The 18,583-nt window shown below is 44.0% G+C and overlaps 1 protein-coding gene across 1 annotated transcript in view; it reads left to right on the forward strand.

The window, feature by feature from the left end:
- ARHGAP31 (Rho GTPase activating protein 31) overlaps nucleotides 1-18,583 on the forward strand; it is a 148,127-nt gene that overhangs the window by 89,826 nt on the left and 39,718 nt on the right. The window contains exons 4-8 of the mRNA XM_049877054.1: nucleotides 7,542-7,624; nucleotides 8,611-8,718; nucleotides 9,722-9,864; nucleotides 15,309-15,507; nucleotides 17,709-17,833. Coding sequence (XP_049733011.1) covers nucleotides 7,542-7,624; nucleotides 8,611-8,718; nucleotides 9,722-9,864; nucleotides 15,309-15,507; nucleotides 17,709-17,833 — 658 coding nt within the window. The remainder of the gene's footprint in view (nucleotides 1-7,541; nucleotides 7,625-8,610; nucleotides 8,719-9,721; nucleotides 9,865-15,308; nucleotides 15,508-17,708; nucleotides 17,834-18,583) is intronic.

Here is an 18,583-nt window from a genome sequence, read left to right on the forward strand (position 1 = left end):
GCCTGGCTAATGTCGAATGCAGTTCTCTCTCAGGCAAAACATGGAGGTGGGCAAACTTATAATTCCTTCTCTTAATTCCCCAACGGTGGGTTCTTCCATCCTAGCGGAGGTATCTTTTGTTGTTAGTTGTCGTTCTTTCAGAAGCAGATCATCAGGCCTGTCTTCTGAGACACCTCTGGGTGGGTTTGAACCAGTTGGCTAATAGGGTTAACCTTAATGGGCTTTGATACCCAGGGGGAACGTAAGGAGAGATAAAAATAAGTTCACAGTTACTGGAACCCTCAAGGAAGTAAAGCAGAGATCTAAAGAGCCTCTAAGAGTCCCTGGGTGGTACAAATCGTTTGCGCTGAACTGCTAATCTAAAGGTTCAAGCCCACCCAGCGGCTCCGTGGAAGAAAGGCCTGGCACTCTGCTTCCATAAAAACCGTTGCTGTTAGTTGCCATCAAGTCAGTTTTGACTCATGGCAACCCCATGTGTGCAGAGTAGAGCCACTCCATAGGGTTCTCAAGGCCTTCGGAAGCAGATCACCAGGCCTATTTTCTGAGGCACCTCTGGGTGGATTTGCACTATCAGCCTTTCATCCAGCAGTCTAGCGTTTATCTGTTTGTGCCACCCAGGGATTCCATCAAGAGGAATTGGCAGGCAACCAGATTTGGAGTGGGAAATGGAACATGGAAGAGTGTAAAAATGGTGTGGTGGGGGCGTCTGACCTCCTCTAACTTCACAGAGGGGGAAGAGAATCAAGAACAAGGCTGATTCCTGTGAGGCAGAGGTCAGACATACCTCCTCTCTCCAACGTCTTTACCAAATCTGACAGCACCCATCCCTCCCCACTGCACTTCTCCTGGGTTTGATAATTCATTGCAAGGTCACACAGAACTCCTGAACAATACTCACAATTATGGGGTTTATTAGGGAAACAAACAAACAAAAAACCCAAACCCATAGCAACCTTATAGGACACCTAGAACCAACCCATAGGGCTTCCAAGGAGGTACTGGTGGATTCAAACTGCAGACTTTATGGTTAGCAGCCAAGCTCTTACCCACTACACTACCAGGGCTCCATTAGAGAAATAACAGGTTATAATCCAGAATCAGAAACAACTCAGGATACAATTCTATCCGGATAGACTCTTCTCAGTCATGCCCGCAGGCAGGCCTCTCTCTGGCTCTCAGCCCCTTGACCCAGCATCTGCCCTGCTCTGGCATGTGTTATAAAGCTCTTTAGCTCCACCGATAAGTGCCTTGGGGCACCCAGCTCCACCAGAAAGCTTCCTGCCTAAGGTGCTCAATAAGGCTCGGGGAGCCTAGCTCCACGAAGTGCCCAGAGGCATCCCATTCTAATCAGCAAGGCTCCTGCCCGAAAGTGCTTAGCTTACTTGCCCTGTGGGTCAGCAAGCCCACTGCTCAGTCTCCTGCTGGCCTCCTGGTTCTGCTGCCACTGTTTCTCTGCCTCGGCTTCTTACTGTCTCCAGTGTTCAGCTCTCTCTCTCTGTCTCCTGAGTCTAGGAGGTTCTCACCACAGGGATACTGACTCTGAAGGATGTGCTCCACTCCTAGCTTTTCTTTCTTGGTGGTAGTGAGGTCCCCCTCTGCTCTGGGATTGGTTCTCTTTTAAGCCTAATGGGATGGCAAGACTGACCAATCCCCTTGTTAGGGTTTCATATACTTTATTTGCATGGTCCCATCCCTGCAAGTTTCCATGCACCTTATCTGCATTCTTAGCAGGCTGTTGAATCCCATTGGTCAGCCACAAACACTGTATTTGCATAGTCCTACCCAGTCATTATATGGGAGTCACAAAGACTATGGCTAGAAGGGCCACGTTAAGTAATTCGCTGTACCACAAAGAGGGAAGAGTCAATCATTAAAGCTTCAATATCCTCATCTCAAAAATTGGGATAGTACCAACCTCTTAAGAGTTATAAGAATTAAATGAATTAATACATGTAAAGCCTTTTAGGATTATGCCTAGCACATAGTAAGATCTGGATAGTTATTTGAGGTTATCATTAATTCAATAAATGTTTTAAGTTGCTAGATACCAGTGTGGTGAACAAAGCAATCAAACTGAGCCTTGCCATCACTGAGCTTATGTGGGGGAGACAAACATTAAGTAAGCGTACATCTCAATAAATACTTAATTACAAATAATACCAAGTGCTAAGAAGGAAGAGAAGAGGGTGCTGAGAAAGAATTAAGAGAGAGGACCTCTTTTGGACTGGGAAGATGGGAAAGTCTTTGATAAGATGGCATTTCTTCAGAGACCTGAAGTACATCAGCCAAGACTCTGTTTCAGATGTCTCAGAATGTTCAAAAACTATTGAAATGATTCAGAAATTTCAAATGATGAGAAAACCCCACCTAGCTTAAGCATAAGAAGGAATTTGTGGATCATTTAGCTGAAAGTCTACCTGGCTTCAAGCCCAGCTATATCTTTGGGCTCCAACAAGGTTATAATACCTTGACCTTCTCTTCCTCTCTCTCTCTCTCTTTCTCGGGTTACTCCACTGGCTCCATTCTCAGGCAGGCTCTTCATGGTGGGAAGATGGTGGCCCACATCTCCAGATATACAACTTTGCATCTCCATACAAGAAGTGTGCTTCTCTTTTCCCATAGTTCCCCAAAGTCCCAGAATCTCATTACCTTGAGTTGGGTCACATGCCCTTCACTGATTAGTGTGGTCAGAAGACTGTGATGTTTGATTAAACCTGGAGCTGCGAATATAAATTCTTCAAGGAAAATCAGAACTTTGTTTTCCTTTGAAGGGGTACTAGATTGGGGGCAGACAAAATAGTTAGTCATCTACCACGTAAGGATGAGAGAAAGAATTAGCTAAGCAAAGAGTGAGTGGTAAAAAGTATTCTAGGCAGAGAGAGCAGTATGTGTGAAGCCCTGAGGCGGGAAGAAGGGAAGAGAAGGAAAGATGGCCTGTGTAGCTAGACCACTGTTTGCAAGAAGTAGACTGACAGGAGATTTGGAGAAGTAAACCAAAAAAAACAAAAAACCAAACCCGTTGCCGTCTAGTCAATTCTGACTCATAGCAACCCTACAGAACAGAGTAGAACTGCCCCATAGAGTTTCCAAGGAGCAGCTGGTAGATTCGAACTGGGGACCTTTTGGTTAGCAGCCATGCTCTTAAACATTGTGCCAGTAGGGTCAAATTATATAGCTCCTATTAAGGGTCTTGGGAGCCCTGCTGACACAGTGGTTAAGAATTTGGATGCTAACCAAAAGATCGGCAGTTCAAATCCATCAGCCGCTCCTTGGGAACCCTATGGGGCAGTTCTACTCTGTCCTATAGGATCGCTATGAGTTGAAATCTACTTGACAGCAACCGGTTTATTAAAGGTCTTAAATTTCATTTTAAGAGCCAAGAAAACCCTTCGGAGCCAAGGAAAACATACAGGGTCACCGCAATGGTCTTCTTCTTCTTCTTCTTTTTTTTTTAGGAGCCCTTGAATAGGAATGTGGGGGTTGGATGGGGAGAGGCTGTGAATAAGTAAATAATCGCCAGTCCCAAATGGGACCTGCAGGCATCAGAGGATGAGCCCGCCCCACCTCTCAGAGAACAAAGATGACTAACAGCCTCCTCAAATATTAAAGAAACTTTCCATAAGTGCTGTTAAATGGCCTGCACCTTTATTCCCCAGACACATTTTTTAAAAATTAACAAAGAGGCAAAGCTTTGCAAAGCTGGATTGTAGCTTTGGAGAGAGGTGAGCTGAGGCCTCCACACTACTCCCCCTTTCCATAGGGCGCTCTGCAGCCCCTCCCTCCCCTGGAGCTTGTTCCTTTGCTCCTCTGGTGAGGCTCTCCCTGCCTGGTGGAGCCAGGGACGTCTCCACAGTCCTGTTTTTTAAGTGAACACCTCCAGAGCAGAGAGGGAGGTGGGCAGGTGCTTCCTCCTGGCCCCATTCTTGCCCCTACATCCTGCATGTCCTAAAGTCATGATTGAAGCAGAGATCTTGCTCAGCCGGGTCTAGTCTCAGGCTTGCAAACGCACCAGAAGATTTGAACACCTGTGACTAAGAACGTCCCCATCCCGTATTCCCCCCGACTTCTACTTTGTTGTTATTGTTAGGTATTGTTGAGTCAGTTCCAATTCATAGTGACCCTACACAAGAAACACCACCCGGGCCTGAGCCATGCTCACAGTCATTGTTATGCTTGAGCTCATTGTTGTAGCCACTGTGTCATTCCATCTCATTGAAGGTCTTCCTCTTTTTTGCTGACCCTGTATTTTATCAAGCATGATGCCCTTCTTAAGGGACTGATCCCTCCTGATGACATGTCCAAAGTATGTGAGACAAAGTCTCGCCATCCATACTTCTGATGAGCATTCTGACTGTACTTCTTCCAAGACAGATTTGTTCTTTTTTCTGGCCACACACCAGCCCATGCTATATTCAGTATTCTTCACCAGCACCATAATTCAAAGGCATCAGCTCTTCCTTGGTCTTCCTTATTCATTGTCCAGCTTTTGCATGCATGTGAGGCAATTGAAAATACCATGGTTTAGGTCAGGCGACCGTAGCCCTCAAAGTGACATCTTTGTTTTTTACACTTTAAAGAGGTCTTTTGCAGCACATTTGCCCAATGCAATACATCATTTGATTTCTTGACTGCTTCCATGGGCGTTGAGTGTAGATTCAGGTAAAACGAAATCCTTGACAACTTCAGTATTTTCTCTGTTTATCATAGTGTTGCTTATTGGTCCAGTTGTAAGGCTTTTTCTTTATGTTGAGGTGTAATCCATACTGAAAGTTGGGATCTTTGATCTTTTTCAGTAAATGCTTCAAGTCCTCTTTGCTTTCAGCAAGGAAGGTTGTGTTATCTGCATATTGCAGGTCGTTAATGCCGCGTTCTTCTCTATGTAGTCCAACTTCATGGATTATTTGCTCAGTATACAAATTGAATAAGTATGGTGAAAGGAGACAACCCTGATGCATACGTTTGCTGACTTTAAATGCTTATTCTGTTTGAACGACTGCCTCTTGGCCTATGTACATTTCCTCGTGAGCACAATTAAGTGTTCTGGAATTCCTATTCTTTGAAATGTTTCCCATAATTTGTTATGATCCACACAGCCAAATACCTTTGCATAGTCAATAAAACACAGGTAAACATCTTTCTGGTATTCTCTGCTTTCAGCCAAGATCCATCTGACATCAGCAATGATGCCCCTTGTTCCACATCTCTTCTGAATCCAGCTTGAATTTCTGGAAGTTCCCTGTCAAGTGTACTGCTGCAACTGATTATGAATGATCTTTTGCAAAATTTTACTTGCGTGTGATATTAATGATACTGTTTGTTAATTTCCACATTCTACACACATTGAATCACCTTTCTTTGGGATGGGCACAAATGTGGATCTCTTCCAGCCAGTTGGCCAGGTAGCTTCCAAATTTCTTGGCATAGGTAACTGAGTGCTTCCAGTGCTGCATTTGTTCATTGGAACATCTCTATTGGTATTCCGTCAATTCCTGGAATCTTGTTTTTTGCCAATTCCTTCAGTGCAGCTTGGACTTCTTCGTTCAGTACTTTTGGTTACTGATTATACGTTACCTCCTGAAATGGCTGAACATCGACCAATTCTTTTTGGTACGGTGACTCTGTGTGTTCCTTCCATCTTCTTTTGATGCTTCCTGCGTCGTTCAATATTTTCTCCGTAAAATCCTTCAATGTTGCAACTCGAGGCTTGAATTTTTTCTTCAGTTCTTTCAGCTTGAGAAATGCCAAACTGCTTAGGAAAGTAAGTCTAAAGTTTTCCATGTAGAGAATTTTGATTGCCTTTAAAAACAGTGGGCCTCTGTATATACATATCTTTTATTTGCATTAAAATCAGAAAGTACAAAAAGAAAAAACTTGGTGGACAAAGCCCTGGCATGATGTCCCATGCGGGGATCTGGAGTTTAGTCTTTCAACAAATAGGAAGCGCTTACTGTGTGCCAGGCACTGTTCTAAGCACCGAGGGTTCATCACACCCCTGCACTTGAAACATTCACGTTCTAGCAAGGGAGATAGACAATAAACAATAAACCAAATTGATCGGTACATTACGTAGTATGTGTAAAGGTGGCGAGTGCCAGGGATAAAGGCAGAGGGACAGTGAGGGGATTGGGAGGGCTGGGCTGGGCCAGGGCCTCGGACTTCTCTACCTTAGAACTGACCAAGCAAGTGTGGCCTAGAATAGAGCCTGGCCAGCAGAAGCTACCCGGGAAAGTTAATTCCCTTCCACTTCTCTGTGCCTAAAAATTCTCATTCATGGAATTTGAACTTAAGCATTTACACCCAGCAAGCAAACGACAGCTGAAGATTGAGCAGAGGTGAACCATATACGGAAACCACCACCCCTGTTAGGAACTTATTTTCGGTTGCATTGCAGAGTGCCATGTTTTTAATCAAATTAAACAATGTGCTTTATGTTTACACCTTTCGTTATGTACAGATGTAAGGCACGTTTCGCCAGGAGGAAATACAAGACTGTGAGTTGCACATGCCTGTGAAATTCATGGTCATAAGGGTTGAAGTGAGCTCAAGAGCCCACTTAAAGTGTACCTTGACCTGGGTGGGGGTTACACAGGTGATAACATCGAAAAATTCATCAAGCTATAATATAGCTTAAGATTTGGACATTTCTAGCATATGTAAATTATACACCAATAAAAGAAAGAAAGATGTGATTACAGTTGGCATTGAACTTAGGTTCTGATGCTCTCTGTCCAAGGAGGCGCTTGAGCCAGAACACAGGCAAGGACAGGCTGTCAGGACAGTGACACGGGCAGGGATTCGGAAGTCTGCCCAGGATGCCTGTTGTGGAGAAGCCACATCAGGTGGGAGATGGGCACGGGCTGGCCTGTGATCCCACTGCCTTTACTGCTCTTCCTGCCTCTCCTTGAGGGCCCTGGGCCAGCACAGGAACAAAATATCCATACAGGAAGTATCCAGAGAGCAAGTCCAGGCAAGGCCACAGGGTCTCAGGGACAAAGCTCTTATCCCTGAGGAAGGCACGTCTTCCCTGTTTCCCGGCATCTACGACAGGCAGCAGCTGACTACACCAGGTCATGGAATTGTCACAGGCTAGGTGGAAAATGGCAATTCTCACCCAAGAAGACGGCCGGCTGAGTAAACATGGTACCTCCCTGCCATCTCTTCCTCTCGCTTTGGCTCTGGCTTTCGCCCTTGCCCTCACCCTTGCTCTTGTCTCTTTAGCTCTCTGACTATGAGTCTCTATCTCTCTCTGCCACGCAAGACACACCCAAGATTCTACACACTCTTTACCAGATTCCTGACAACTGTCAGAGGACACTCAGAGACCTGAGCAAGCCACTGGTCTCCATCTGCACACGTTTTTTAGATACTTCACGTCAGGAACCCTCAGAAACGTTAGTTGTTTGTGTTTTTAATAGAAAAGCCTGCCTCTTGGGAGGTTTGTCTCTAGGCGTGGTTGTGAGACTGGAGTTTCAAGGGCCTAAGTAATGGAGCCCACACAGGTGGTGTCCTCTCACTAGTCTGCTTCATGTTCTTCTCCGTAGGAGGCAGTGTCACGTTGCCCGGAAGAAGACCAACTGGCCCGAATTCAAAATGTTATCCAGGAGCTTCCTCCATCCCATTATAGGTAAGAATTTTGGTGAAATGAACTTGTAGCCCCTCAGTGTGTTGTAATACTAAAGGTGTAGGCTGGCATCAAAAAGGGGGTAAGTTCAGTGGACAGTGGCTTTCTTGGATGTTTCTAGGTTGGTGAACAGGTCACTGTTACCAGAGGACTTGGTGCCTAACCAGGGACATCGGCAGGGAGGGGCAGCCCATTTCCAAGTCCCTTGCAGACCCCCTCATAGTCCCATGGGAAGTCTCTCATTACACAAGCCAGCCCCACGGTGACATCCTGTGGTACTTGGAGCCTACGCAGATCTGTGGCCTAACCAAATCTGTGGAAACTGAGGTGGCTTTTGAATAGGTTCTGATAGTAGCTCTTGGGCATGGGGCTGACTGATCCCTCCGCTTGCTTGCAGTGCCATCCCTTACACCATCTCCATCCTTTCGTTTTATTCTTACCATTTAGTCTGATTTTACCGTACTTCCCAGTGTTCCCTGTGCCTGCCCATCTCATATGAAGGGGCAGATTTTGATGTGGCAGAAGGAAAATATAAGAAAAAACTTCCTAGCAGTCATAGATATTATTCACCAAATGAAATTAGCTCCCTTGAGAAGTATCAAGTTCCTTGTAGCTGGAAGCATTCAAAAAAGAGCCTAGATGAGAGGTGATTTCAAAACTGCACAGAGGCGTTTCTCCCCTGGGTGGGAAGAGGAATGGGTGGCTTCCAAGAACCATCAGCCTCTGAGAGGCTGGGATTCCCTGATTCTGTGTCTGGCTGGTGCTCCACAGGCCTTAGCTGGCTTCTGACGAGACTGTCTTCCTTCCCCACGTAGCCAGCGTGCCTAGGGCCAAGAAAATTACTTCCATCAATCTTGGTATTCCTCTAACATTCACAAGATAGAAGTATTTAGAGTTTCTTAAATCCAAACTTAGGGAATTATCTCCAGATGTCAGGCTTTACAAAGGCACTGAAGCTTCTTGTTTTGTCCAAAAAATGAACACTGCAGGACCTTGGAATACCTGATTCGACACCTGGCCCACATCGCCTCCTTCAGCAGCAGGACCAACATGCATGCCAGGAACCTGGCCCTGGTGTGGGCTCCAAACCTCCTCAGGTAACGGCCACAGCCTCCCCTCTCACCACCCCAGTAGGGTCACAGCAGTCCACTGAGGACACGAAGACTGGGTTCTTCAAGACTGAAGCCCCTTTGAGACAAACCTGTAGCTAAGTGGTTATTTGTAGCATGTATGAATTAAAGGTGATTTTCATAGCCTAAGCTCTTCGCTTGCTAACCAGGAAACTCTGTTCCAGTGACGTTTTCTGGCTACAACTGGGATGTGACTAAGATTGTGGGTCCCTACCTTAGTTCCTCCAAAAGGCCTTTCTTGGCTTTGGGGCTCATTGGTTCTTCTTGATTTTAGAGGGGTCACAGCTGGCTATAACCTGAGTCATCTTCATCATTTATGATGACCTGTTCCATAGAACAATTGGGTGGGGGAGGAAGGAGAGCCTATGAAAGAAAAAAATCAATTTCTGTAGGTTCATCAATATAGCATTTGTATCTTTGTAATACCAAACCAAAAACCAAATCCACTGCCGTCAAGTCGATTTCGACTCATAGCGACCCTATAGGACAGAGAAGAACTGCCCAATTTTTGCAATAGAAGATTCTGTATATAGTACCTAGTTACTGTTTCAAATTTGTTCAGTATTTTGGGCTTCACAGCCTTTGTAGAGTACTTTTAAACCAAAACAAAACCAAACCCATTGCCTTCGAGTCAATTCAGACTTGTGGCAACCCCATGTGTTATAGAGCAGAACTGCTCGTAGGGATTTCCTGGCTGTAGTTTTTACGGAAGCTGATTGCCAGGCCTTTTTTCCAAGGTGTTGATGGGTGAGTTCAAACCGCTGACCTTAAGGTTAGTAGTCAAGTGCAAACCATTTCCACCGCTGCAGAGCCCTTTTAATTGGTCTTAAATATAGTTAAAGTATTCTAGAGCTTAACAAACTGTATAAGTTTAGGAGATGGGACTTGAACAGAAGGCCCACTAGCTCTCCTTACTGCTTCAGGGTGTAGGGCAGACTTGCTCACTGAATATGTTTCTCCCATGGTTTAGGTCTAAAGAAATTGAAGCGACAGGTTGCAATGGAGATGCAGCCTTCCTGGCAGTCCGGGTTCAGCAGGTTGTGATTGAGTTCATCTTGAATCATGTGGATCAAATCTTTAACAACAGTGCACCCGGGTCTCTGGAGAATGATGGTAATGGTCCCTCCTGGCACCACCAGCCCGTTTTCTTTCTTGCCATAGTCACAGGGCCCAAGAATTGGGTGGGCTTTTCTTCTAGCTTTGAGTGTTGACTGTTTGTGGCTGACTACTTCGCATGCCAATATCTGTGGGTTGTACATATATATATATTTGTCTGCATGTATGTCACAAAGGTATGGTGTGTTTGCGTGTGGCCTTAGCATGTTTCTCATCAGTTGCATACATGGCCTACCCAGTAAATGTGGCGTGGTGAACTGGAATAACCTTCTGTTGGTCCTGGTGAGTTCTCACACTCTGAGTTGTTATGTAGAGGTGCTGGCAACATTCCTTTCCGTAACTGCTAGATTTTATTTTTATTTTCAATATGGTATTTCAGATGATCCCTGTGCTTTCTGCTTGAAGTCTTAAGTGAACAGGTTTAGAAGCAGCATGTTTATGCTCACGTGTAGATTCAGAAGTATTTATCACTCACATGTGTATTCAGAATGCATTCTTTTCACAAGTATTTATTGAGTGCTTACTGTGTTCTGTCCTGCACCAAGCACTAGGGATACAACAATGAGTGTGTGTTGTGTATTTAGGGGCATGTGTATGTAGAGTAGTCGGCATTATTGTAACTGTAACCACATTGGTGAGAAAAGGCATAGCTATTTCAGGCTGGATGTTATGGAATGATTTTTTAAATCCTGTAGGTCTCATAAGGATTTACTGACCCCTATGAGTGAATGAGTGAACTGGTTTATGCTGCTTGAATCCATGTGAGCCTAATTTATAAAACCCAGAAATTCAGTTATGAAGAAGCCTGGTACCTAACATTTATGTATGACAGGGGTTCTCCAGTGTTGGCGTGCATCGAAATCACCCAATGGGCTTGGTAATCGCCCACAGTTTCTGACTCAGTAGGTCTGTTGTGTGACTGATAATTTGCACTTCTAACAAGTTTCCGGGTGACACTGATGCTGCTGGTGTGGGGCGCACCCATGGAGAACCACTGGTAGATGAGAACCATATCTACAAAATGTTTGCGTTAGCTGATCAGAGCATTCTTTCCCAGCTCAGGTAGTATACGTGGAAAAACCAAGTATGACAATCAGAATAGTCAATTGCAATTAGCATCATATTCCAGTTCCTGGTGTAATTGTTCCCATCCTTCTTCTGCCCTCTATATGGTTTCTGACCTTCCTTTTTATCTTTATATTAATTCTCCCATTTATAGGTATAATTTTTATTGTAAGCTATGTCAAACCCTCTTTGGAAGTGATATGCACTCATTCATTTGTTCAACAAGTAATTTAATGGGGGCTTACTCTCCGCCTGGAACTATTCCAGGCAGTCCACATACCTCATCTCATTGACTTATCACGACAATCATCGCACAGTTGTTATCAACCATGTTTTATAGAGGAGGGACCTGAGAATCAGAAAAGCTTAGTAACAACCCAAGGTCACATAGCTAGGAACTGGTGGGACTGAATGTTGAACTCAAAGCCTTTAGCCTATGCTCCCTTTTAACTCTAGGCTGCCTCTGAGATGAAAAAAAAAAGTAAGAAAATGCATAAATAAACCATTGGGGAAGATGAATCTCTTTGGAGGAATGTTCTTTTAGGCAGCAAATTCCATTCATGATTGTTAATTTTAAGGTTGTTCCTTTTTCCACCTGGAAATGCCTGTTCTCTTTACAATCATTGCCTTAATCATCCTCTGTCCTGCATATTGAGATCCAATTTACTCTTGAACCTTTAACTCTTTATTGCCTCCAATACTTGTGTCTTAGTTATTTAGTGCTGCTGTAACAGAAATGCCACAAATGGGTGGCTTTAACAAACAGAAATTTATTTTCTCACAGTTTAGGAAGAAGTCCAAATTCAGTATGCCAGCATTAGGGGAAGGCTTTCTTTCTCTGCCAGCTCTGGAGGAAGGTCCTTGTGTCTTTTGAGCCTCTGTTTCTGGGTGATCTTCATGTGGTTTGGCATCTTTTTCCCCATCTCTGCTTGCTCACTTGATTGTTTAATCTCTTTTATATTGCAAAAGACATTGACTTAAAACACATGCTATACTAATACTGTCTCATTAACATAACCAAATGGGATTATAACCACAGGTGTAGGGGTTAGGATCTGTAACACATATTTTGGGGTGGCACAATTCAATTCATAACAACTTGCTATTCAAATGTGTTTCATTTGAAGTTTCTTGTTATGAATTCTTTTTTAAAAATAATATTTTATTGAGTTTTTGGTGAAAGTTTACACAAGCTAGGTTCCACACAAATTGTTCAATGACATTAGTTACATTTATCACAATCTGTCACTATTCTCTCTTTTTTTAAACAGTTTTGTTATGAGTTCCTAACGACTTTGGTAAGGTACCATACTTAATGTTTACACAAAATGGACTGAGTCATTCTGTCTGGAATTTTGGATTTGGACAAGGTTCTGTTTCAAACTGGAATATTATGTGACTGAAGAAGTCACATAATCAACACCTTTTAGTACCTTTATTTGACAGATAAGAGCATTGTGGCCAGAGAGATTGTGGTAAGCCCAAGATTCATTAAAAATAAATGTACATTGAGCTCCTCCACGTGCCAGGCACTGTTCTGGACCTTGGGGACACATCAGTGCACAAAACTACAAAGACCTTGACCTGAAGACCCTCCCTTTTGTAGAGCTATGCTCAAGTTGGGAAGATAGACCATATGTAAGTTTACAAATAAATACACTGTCACGTCAAAGACAGTAAATACCATGAAAAAAATACAGCAGGGTATGTGACTTGGGGGTGTTATTTTGGGACAGAGTGATCATGGTCTTTGAGGAAGTGATCTTTGAACTGAGACCTGAATGACAAGAGGAACCAGCCATGTGAGGACGTGGCGGACAAGTGTTCCATGCCCAGAGAACAGGAAGTGCAAAACCTCTGAGGTGGAAACGGACTCGAAGTGTTGCAGAAAGTAAGCCAGTGTGATCTCCAAAATGGGGTGCCCCACCCTGTGGGTTCCAGAGACAATTGCTATGAGTGCTGGAAGAAACTCTTAGAATTTCTTTTTAAATTTACTTTTATCTTATACTTTTTAATTACTATTCTTTTTTATGTTTTGTCCATCACATAATACCAATACAGTGGTATATAAGTAGAATTATTTATAAATCTATGCACACATGTCATGGGGGTGTGTATTAAAAAAATTGTTAGGGTAGATTTTTTAGACCCCTGGGTCAGTGGGCTAAGAGAGGGGAAGCGGGTGAAAGGTCCTTGTAGGTCATGCTAAGAGCAGTTTGTTCTCAGTGCAGTGGGAAGGCATTGGAGGATCTTAAGCAAGGGGTAGAATGATTTGGGCATCTTTGCTGTTGAGGAGAGGAGGGAGTGGAAGGCAGCAAGGCTGGAAGCAGGGAAACCAGTTAAGGAGCTATCATGGCAATCCTGGTGGAAAATCATGACGGTCTGCACTAGGATGTTAGCAACGGAAAGAAGGAAAGGAGCTAGATTCAGGATATCCTTTGGAGGTAGAGTCACAGGGCTCACTTATGGTCTGTATCTGTGTGTGGGAATAAAAAGTAACTACTCCAGGTTTTTGACTTAAGCAACTGGGTGGCCAGTGGTGCCATTTAAGGATATGGAGAAGATCGGTGGAGGAACCAGCTGGAGGTGAGGAGCACACGTCAAGAGCTCTGTTATGAATTGTCAAGTTAGAGATGACAAGGAGGCCTCAGGGGAGAAGAAGGTGCTAATGCTGGGTCTCTTGACTCTGCAGTTTATGTTCTTCTGGTTTTTCCATTTGTTTCTAGAGTGATTTCACGGTTTTCTTTTTTTTTTTTTTTAAGTAAATAATTAAATAACAAAGTCGTAAATAATCTAGAATCTATAAACAAATATTGAGAGTAAATATTTTTAACCTCCCTTGAGCTGCCGGAAACTTTACTGAAAAGTTTTCAGGATCCCAGAATACAAGCAGTCGCTAGGTTACAAACGTCTGATTGCGTACAACCCATGGTTACGAACCAACCCTGTGAAGCCTATTAGATTAAAAATTTAAGGTACGCACAACGGTTAGTAATAACAAACAGGTGCTACTCTGCGACCATCTAAACATTATTATTTCTGTATGATTATGTTAAAGATGTTTTACTGTATCTTAAAGTTTTTTTTTTTAATGCATGGAAAGGTACACTATATACTAAGACAAACACTTGACTAACTGATGTTAGATATGAACCATACCTAACTGTTCCAACTTATGAACAAATTTGCCTTAAAGACAGACTTAGGAATGGAACTCATCTATAATCTGGGGACTTATGTATATTTAATTGTGGTCCTGCTGAATGACTATTATGCTTGTCCTCCTCGTAAACACCCTGGTGTCATAGACTGTCTCCATTTTCTATGAGCCCCTTTGTCGGTGGCTTTATATCCCTCCATCCAGAAAGGGTCATGATCTGCAAAGACAGAAATAGTGCTATCATTGTTTTCTAAAAATAAGAGAGTCCAATATAAAAAATGATTTCTTGGCCCCAGTTGGTCCACGTTATCCTAGAGCCTTCCTAAGTCACAGAAAACTGGCAAAGTCACCAAAGATTAATACAGGCAAACTTAGACCTGTTCTTTTTTACTTTAATCAGAGTTTCTCAACCTCAGCTCTGTTGACATTTTGGGGGCTGCCCTGTGCATCATCCCTGGCCTTTACCTATTAGATGCCAGTAGCACCCTATTCACCAGTGTGACAACCAAAAATATGTCCAGATATTGCCAAATGTCCCCTGGAGGGGAGGATGTAAAATTGTTCCCAGTTGAAGACCACTAACTTGGAGAAAAGAGCCAACCCTGGACATCACTGATCTGTGACCATCACCTCCATTCCTTAAAAAATACCATAGAGTAGGAAAGGATTGGCTTGACACACTGGAAGAGGACTGGGTAGTGAGTTAAAAGCCACATATGTTTTAGGAAATAGTGTAGGCTATAAAAAGTCTTTTTACTACAGAGAAATAAGCCTGGGTGATCTAAGGGAAGAAAAGGCTGTAGCTGTGCCTTATCCTAGCTGAAAGAGGCCACCTCTGGGGCTGGACATACATTCTCATCTGGCCAAAACACTGGGTAGAGTTTCTAGGGGTAAAAATCACAGCGGTTACTCTGGCTGACAGTTAGGTGCTTAATAAATGTTTGTTGTACGTATGAATGAAGGGTCTATTTATGAAAAGTATAGAAAGTGCAGGTTACTTCCTGGAGCCCCTTTTGCCCTCTGGTTAGTCAGGCCAGGAGAGTTGTCAGTTTTCTGTGCAGCCGTAGCTCCAAGCCTATCCATGCCCCAAGGGAAGCCAGGGTAGGCACTGAGCCCTGTCAGGAGGTCAGGGAGGGAGGAGCCATAGATGGGAAATCTGGCAGGGCCTGGTGTACAGATCTCCTCCCAGGACTGAGCTCCTCTCTTTTATTTACAGAAAACTTGCCCATCGTGAAAAGCCTGACCTTGCCAGCCCTCTCCCTGCCCATGAAGTTGGTGAGCCTGGAGGAAGCTCAGGCCCGGAACCTGGCTACCAACCACCCTGCTCGGAAGGAAAGGCGGGAGAACAGCCTGCCTGAGATTGTCCCTCCTATGGGCACCCTCTTCCACACCGTCCTTGAGTTGCCAGACAGCAAGTGCGTGACATCCTTTCAAATTGCGGAAATGCTTGAGTAGAGGGGAATAGAAGAGGAAAAGTAGAGTCTCGGGGCCATGATGGTAGAATGGGTTGGGGAGTGTGATCTGGGTTGGGAGTAAAGAAACGTTCCAAAGAAAAGGGAGTCTTCTCCACAACGCTCTCATCAGCAGTTGATGCTTTCACTCACTGTCCCCAAAGTTATCAAGACCTCTTATCTGCCACCAGAGACACCTGGCACCACCAATGATCTATCTCTGATTGATCACTGATGACAGGGGCCAGGAGTCATGACAAGAATCCCCTACTCCTTAGTTTAGACAAAACAGGCTTGACGTTTTCAAAAGGAAGTTTACTAAAAACAACGTGATCTCTGCCTCCCCACCCTCATGTGACATTACAAGAGGCATAGAGATGAATCTCTTGACAGAGGACAAGTTGACAAATAGCACCACTCTAGGCTGAGAGCTTTGGGCAAGCAGCACTTGTGGGCGTGCATTCCTGGCCTCGTTTCCTCCTCTAAAACCTGTCAGAGGCCTCCCTCTGCTCTAAAAACAAAGCAAACATCGTTTTCACTTGTAGGATATTTTCTTTCCTCATTTCTCCCTCTTAGTTCCTCCATTGTAACTCTGGTCTCCACCTGTCCCCCACTTGCACCCCAGTGTAGAAGAAGACAGCCACTGAAGCAGGAATCCTAACTCTAGGCGCAGAACAGGTGAAGGAGCTGAAAGGCAATCTTTTCACTGGAGAATGTTATCTCTGCTGTTTAGTCAATGAAAAGAAGTATGAATATAGCTGTTTCTGACCTCTCATCAGAGCCCTCCCCAAGATGGCAGGGCTGTTTCCCTTTGAGGAGGGCAGGAAGAGGGTGCCATGTCATGCAGCTGCAGAGGTGCCCCGCACACTGCATGCTATGGGAATGACACACCTGGCGAGGAATCCCTCCATCTCCTGTATGCATGAGTCATGCCTTCTGATGTGACTGAGTCCCACTGCTCCTCCCACTAACCTTGGCGAATAAAACTTCTACCCGGGGATCAGGGAGAAGGGGGTCTCTCAGAGGGACCACCAAGTGTATTTTCTCTGTGCCTTCAATCACGTCAGGGTATACCACACCCAAAGGTAGGTCACCTGGTAAAATACACTCCAAGGGCCAGTGTATGAAATAAACCAGGGTAGGTCTAAAAGAAATAACCAAGCACTGCAAATCTATCCCTGACTGATCATAAAAATATGCTAGGCTTGAGACCTGGATGTTCTATGAAAGCTCCTTGAGCCCTGCAGGGAAAATGTCCTCTGTGGAACCCGTGGGTTGCAGGGTTTCATCCTGGAACTTCATGAATTCCCAAGACTGGACCAACCCAGAGCAGGTCAAGGCCTCTGTAGTGGTCCCTGGTGGCTCCAGGCTCTCTTGCACCCTTCCAACTAGGCTTAACACTTCGTTCCCCACCACCTACTGGAGCAGCCTGCCCGTGATGCACCAGGGAAATGGAGACAAAGCCGGACACACTACCTTCTGTACTTCTCTGCAGTGGCTCTGACCACACTCAGCAGACAGCAGTGCTCCCTAGCCCCGCCTGCCTGTCTTCGCCTCTCATGGGGCCCATCAAAGGCAGAAAAAAGCCAAACTTCTTTTTCAGATCTGCTTTCTCATCCAACGCTTCTTCAGTCCCTTAAAGACTCCACCAGCCCTTTCGTCACCTGTGGATGTCCCAGCAGGGTGGCCACAGTCCAGGGACCATAACAGGACTGTGGTCTTTGGCCTTTAATGGTTACTCCTGCAAAAAAATAAAATAAAAATAAGTAGATAAATAATAGGTGTCTTTGAAAACCCAGGTCTAACATGTTTACCAGAATTCCCTCCAAGGAAATTGTGACCTCTGAGTCTTCCACCAATCCCTGGCTCTGCCTGCCCTGCCCCCACCACCGCTTACGATAGCTAATAGCATGCGTCTGCCCCTTGCCTTGGAGAATATGGCCCTTACTCTAATTTATGAAAGCCTAGCTTGGTCATCTAGGGCATTCCAGACAGGGTGGAAGTCAGGGTCAACTTGGATTTTAGAGAGGAATTTCCTGAAATGTCAGAGCCATTCATAACTAAGAATATGATTAGAATATTCTTCCTTAATTTAAAAAAAAATTTAAAGGTACCACTGAAATTACTAGTTACCAAACTAATTCCTAATGGCTTGGCTCCTTTAGAAGAAAGCTCTCCAGTAAATCAAAGAAGTGGAAGTCAATATTTAACCTGGGACGTTCTGGATCAGACTCCAAATCAAAGCTGAGTAGAAATGGGAGTGTATTTGTGAGAGGACAGAGGCTCTCAGGTAAGAATAACAGTTGTGTTTTATGATGGCCCCCGCCCCCACCACTAGCTGTGCTTCCTAAGTCCTTGTATGATCAAGTCAAACTCAGCCTTAAAAAAGTGAAACTTAGAAATTAATAAGAGGCTCTTTTTTTTTTTTTAAATAATTTTAGACTTACAAAAGTAGCGCACAGAGAACCGTGTACCCTTCACACTGCTTCTCCTGATGTTAACATCTTAGGTAACTATAGTACGGTTATCAAAGCTGGAAAATTAATATTGATACAATACTATTAACTGATTTATAGATCTTATTCAAATCTCACCAATTGTCCACTAATGTCCTATTTTTGGTCCAGGATCCAATTCAGAAAACCACATGACATTTAGTCATCATGTCTCCTTAATCTCCTTCAATCTAGGACAGTTCCTCGGTCTTTCTTTGTCCTTATGACCTTGACACTTCTGAAGAGTACGGACCAGTTATTTTGTAGAATGTCCTCAGTGTGGCTTTGTCTGATATTTTCTCATGATTAGATTGAGGATGTGAATGTTTGCAGCAATACCACAGAAGCGATGTGCCCTTCCCAGGGCATCATATCAGGAGATACATGATGTCAATATCTTATTGGTGGTGATGCTAACTTTGATCATTTGATTAAAGTGGTGTCTACAGGTTTTGCCACTGTAAAGTTATTATTTTTTTCCTTTGTAATTAATAAATATCTCATGGGAGATATTTTGAGATCATGCATATATCTTGTTTCTCATC

The sequence above is a fragment of the Elephas maximus genome, chromosome 1, assembly GCF_024166365.1.
Source record: "Elephas maximus indicus isolate mEleMax1 chromosome 1, mEleMax1 primary haplotype, whole genome shotgun sequence".
Classification (NCBI taxonomy): Eukaryota; Metazoa; Chordata; class Mammalia; order Proboscidea; family Elephantidae; genus Elephas; species Elephas maximus.